Source organism: Pundamilia nyererei, unplaced genomic scaffold (assembly GCF_000239375.1).
Source record: "Pundamilia nyererei isolate P.nyererei 1_Seehausen unplaced genomic scaffold, PunNye1.0 scaffold00138, whole genome shotgun sequence".
Classification (NCBI taxonomy): Eukaryota; Metazoa; Chordata; class Actinopteri; order Cichliformes; family Cichlidae; genus Pundamilia; species Pundamilia nyererei.
This window is the reverse complement of record NW_005187539.1, coordinates 1,437,259-1,441,602: the sequence shown is the minus strand read 5'-3', so window position 1 is coordinate 1,441,602 and position 4,344 is coordinate 1,437,259. Positions and strand designations below refer to the sequence as shown.

At 42.4% G+C, this 4,344-nt stretch overlaps 1 protein-coding gene across 1 annotated transcript in view; it reads right to left on the bottom strand.

Moving 5' to 3' along the window:
* Positions 1-488: 488 nt before the first annotated feature.
* The window catches only part of mtmr11 (myotubularin related protein 11), a 38,386-nt gene continuing 34,530 nt past the window's right edge, over positions 489-4,344 (bottom strand). Inside the window, exon 17 of the mRNA XM_005744064.2 lies at positions 489-2,635. Within this exon, the coding sequence (XP_005744121.1) occupies positions 2,183-2,635 (453 nt within the window). The 3' untranslated portion in view covers positions 489-2,182. The remainder of the gene's footprint in view (positions 2,636-4,344) is intronic.

The following is a 4,344-nucleotide window of genomic DNA, read 5'->3' as shown; positions in this document are numbered from 1 at the left end:
GTGAAACGTCTGAGAATGCACAACATTAACATGCATAGATTTAAGTGCCCAAATGCATCTCCATAGACTTCACGACATCATGGAGAGGTTTCCCATCTTTCAGTCCGTTTAAGCCCAAAGTGTGTTTAAACACCTCCCTCGTAATTTTAAACAGCATGCAGGTTTTCTACTGAGCTCTGAAAACCAGAAATAACCCAAACCCGAGATGAACACAAGCGAACCGGAGTAGATATTTTGTATATTTAACATTTCCTGTCAGAAGACGCTGTTACTCTGAACATTTCCTGTGAAAGTACTGATCATTTTGCACATGATTCTCAAGCCGTTTCACACTGACTGTATGTTTGATGCAGCTGGGTTTGAAATCTCGACTTCACTGTACAGTGCCGTGCTACTTTTAGGTGTTCCAGATCATATTGTAAATATTTATTTTGTTAAAAAATAAAAAGGTTGTGTGAACAGTGTACGAGCACGCCGTGTCATTACAATCAGAGCTGGTAACACTTCTCTTTTTATTTATCAGGAGCAAAACATGCGAGTACAAAAGAAGAAAAATATGTACATCTGGCAAATGTAAGTACCAAAAACATGAAATGATACAAAGACACAGCAGCAGGTGTGAGCTGAAGATCAAATTAGATCTTCCATGCAACGGGACAACGATGACTTTTTTTCCCCTTTTTCCGCAGAAGACCAGCAAATCCATTGGCATCACACCTGGAAAGCTCTGAAACTGTAGCTGAAGTCAATGCCTTAATATTGACATAATGAATATTTACAGCAATTGAATAATTCATAGTGCTATCAAGTGAGGTACCTTTTGACATGAGAGAAGGCCGGTATCAGACGGACATCTGACAACTGTTATCCTGCGTTTAAAAAGAAAGAAAAACATCCCTTTTAGCAATGGTGCAAATTCATTCATCCGTGGGAATGACGCCAGTGCATCTACTCGACACCCACATCATGCAAACTGTTTGGATTTAAAGGTGCAGGACCAAATACTTCCCTCTGTGCTTTTCAGACAAATCCTTGACCTAAATGCTGACTGCATACTAATACGGCAGCAGGCAGGACGTGAGGAGATCAAATAGAAGGTAAACACAGGAGGAACGGAGCCTCCCTTTACTTCAAACACTGCTACCTTCTCAAGGTACAGAAGTCCAAAAGAGCACAATGTTGTTTGTTTTTTTTCACCACCATAAAAATGATGGAAACATTTTCAAATAATACCAACTTTGGTTGAAAATAATCACACGTATCCACATGTCCATTAGCGATCAATACAAACACATATCATACTAAAGCCCTGAAATGATCATCATGCAGGAACTGCAGAAACATCCAGAAAACTCCAGGCTGACATAACACCATAAACTGAATATAGGCCTCTCGCTGCTCCCGAGCAGCGTGCATGTGAGCGGAGAGATATGAGAGCACAGCGGTACCAAAATAGCACTCATGCCCTAAATTCAACTGGTCGCAGCGCCTGGAGTTAGAAAATGACGGTTTTTGGAAATTATTATTTTCCAAACAATAATTTAATCTTCTATTTGACGTTAACAAACAGCAACAAAGAAAAAATCATTAAGAGTTACCAACTTAAAAAAAAAAAAGTCTTCTGGAGGCATGGAGCCTTAAGGGCACACAGGTCAGAGGTTAAATCCATTGAAACGCTCAAGTGTGTCCATTCTAGATCACGTCCTGAAAAGTGCCTGTAGGACCCATCGCTTAACACATTTATCTCCACTCTGCCCTGTCAGTGCAACCCCCCGTGGATAAGAAGGTAAAAATAGAAACGACAAGCTTTCTGTCTCTTTCTTAAAGGGTGACATCAGGAAGTTTACAAAGAAATAGTCTCGGCGACGGTTTCTGCATACTGTGAGGTGTACTTCCAGCATTCAGCACCTTCAGGCATGACTTTTTTTCTTTGCAATTTAATTAAAGGAATATTTATTCAAATATACAAAAGACTTGTCACATTATTTGATACAGTACACGTGATAAGTAGCAGAGGAAAGAGCTCTTGCACTGATCATTTCATACAGCTTCAGTTCAATGTGGTCCGTCACAATGTCTCTGTTTCTACACGTCTGCTCCTCTCAGTTCGTGGCACCACTGAGGGACATGTCTGTGTCATTTGGTTAGAGTACCCGGTCACGGGGTGGAAAACAGTCAGATCTCAGGAAGCTAGCGAGGGTCCGTTACTCTTAGGCAGCTTGGCGTTACTGGACGCCGAGTAGTATCGCTGGTCAGGATGTGCATCAATCACAGACGAGTGCCCAAACAGGAATGTGTGCTTGCTGCTGCCACCCATGTCTTTGTGAGCAGGCCTGGATTGTGGAGCAGAGGCGGCGGGAGCGCCCCTGGAGGTGTGTTGGTTGGCCGAGGTAGGGAGGGGTGCTGCTCTGAGAGCGCCTGCGCTCTGAGGCCTCGACGCCGGGAAGAGGAAGGTGCCGTTGTTGGTGTTCTGGTTCAGGTTGGTGTCGGCTCTCCGGGGCTCGGCTGTCACGGCGGGCGGGGTAGGATCCGTGCTGGTGGAGACTTGTTCTAGCTTGTCTTTGAGCTGCTGCACCTCCTGTGCTAGCCTCTCCACAGGGTGGAGGTGGTTGGCAGAGAGGGGGTGAGAGAACGCCTGAGAATAGAAAGCAGAAGAAAGTTTTAGTTACGGGACTGCTCAGCAACTTTAATCCAACCTCATCTCAATCTGAAGGTTTCTCATCCTGCGTTTTTCTGGGACCAAAACTACAAACTAAAAAGCATGAAAGCAATGATAAGGTATTAAAAACTGCTTTTTAAAAGTGACCTTCATTGTTGCTTTCCATCAATGACACTAACTTGTCCAGAGGAAACTCTTACTGAAAAGATGAGTGGAGAAAATATTTATGTATCAGTATTTCAAGCTGCAGTTGTAAGACATCAGAACATTGTGACCACATCATAGTGCTGTGAAAAAGTAGTCGCCCCTTTCTAACATCTTATTTTTTGCATATTTGTCATACAGTTTCAGATCAAAACCCCATTTAAAATCATGACATAACCGATTAATCACATTTCTTTGGAAAGCTGAGTTCAGTTTTACAACCTAAAGAAACAACATCAGTGCAGAAAAAAAGTCCCTGATATCTGTCAGTCTGGAAAGGGTCAAAAAGCCATTTCTAAGGCTTTGGGACTCCATTGAATCCTGTTGTCATACACAAATAGAAAACTTGGAACAGTGGTGAACCTTCCCAGGAGTAACCAGCCTACCATAAGTACACCAAGAGCGCATTCAAACTCATCCACGAGGACACAGAAGAACCCAGAATGAAATCTAAAAAACTGTAGGCCTCACTTGCCCCAGTTAAAGTCAGAGGTTATGATTCAACAATAAGAGAGAGACTGGGTGAAAATGGCCTCCAGGGGAGGGTTCAAGGAGAAAACCACCGCTGTCCAAAAAACCTCAAAAAAAGGCTAAAAAACATGTTGATGAAGGACATTGTCCAGGTATCAGTTCATGCTCTGAAGCACAAAAGTACTCGGGTTGTGCAGCAGGACAATGATCCAAAACACACCAGCAAGTCTAATCTGAATGGAAAAAAATAAATAAAATGAAGGTTTTGAAGTGGTCTTGTTAAAGTCAGGACATAAATGTGACTGAGATAGTTCGTAAACAGGATGTTCGTGCTGAAAAACCCTCCAATGTGGCTGAAACAATTCTGCAAAGAAGACTGAGCCACCGCTGATCCACAGCGAAAAGACTCGCTGTCAGTTTTTAGAAACACTTGATTGTAGTTGTTGCTGTTAAGGTTTGTTCAACCAGTTAAGTTTAGGGGGCAACTACTTTTTTCCACACAGGCCCAGTAGGTTTGAAAAACATAATTTTTTACAATCATCATTTAAAAAGTGCATTTTGTATTTACTCCGTTTATCTTTGTGTGACTTTGCGTATCTTTGTTCGATGAACTGAAACATATAAATGTGACAAATATGCAAAAACAAGAAATCGGGACGGTATGTATGAACACACTACTAGTAGAAGGAGTGAAAACATACCAGCATTAGCAGCTGGTTCCAAATAAAATCCAGAATAAATTTGTTCAACATCTGCATCCTACTGTAGGAAAAACCTGCCACAGAGCTGCTACCTGCTGTTGTACAATAACTATGCTGCTAAACTGGGAGGAGCGGAGTGTTGCCTGTTCTTCCTGTCCAGCGAGGTCAGGGTCCAGGCCTCAGGACAAAGGTGTGTCCAGCGCAAAGGCCTCTAAAGATGCCGCAAAGTTTCGAGTGACGGATGCATTGTTGGTTTTGTATGTTTTTGTCACAAAAACACGTAAAGTATATCAGCAGTACTTTGCATTG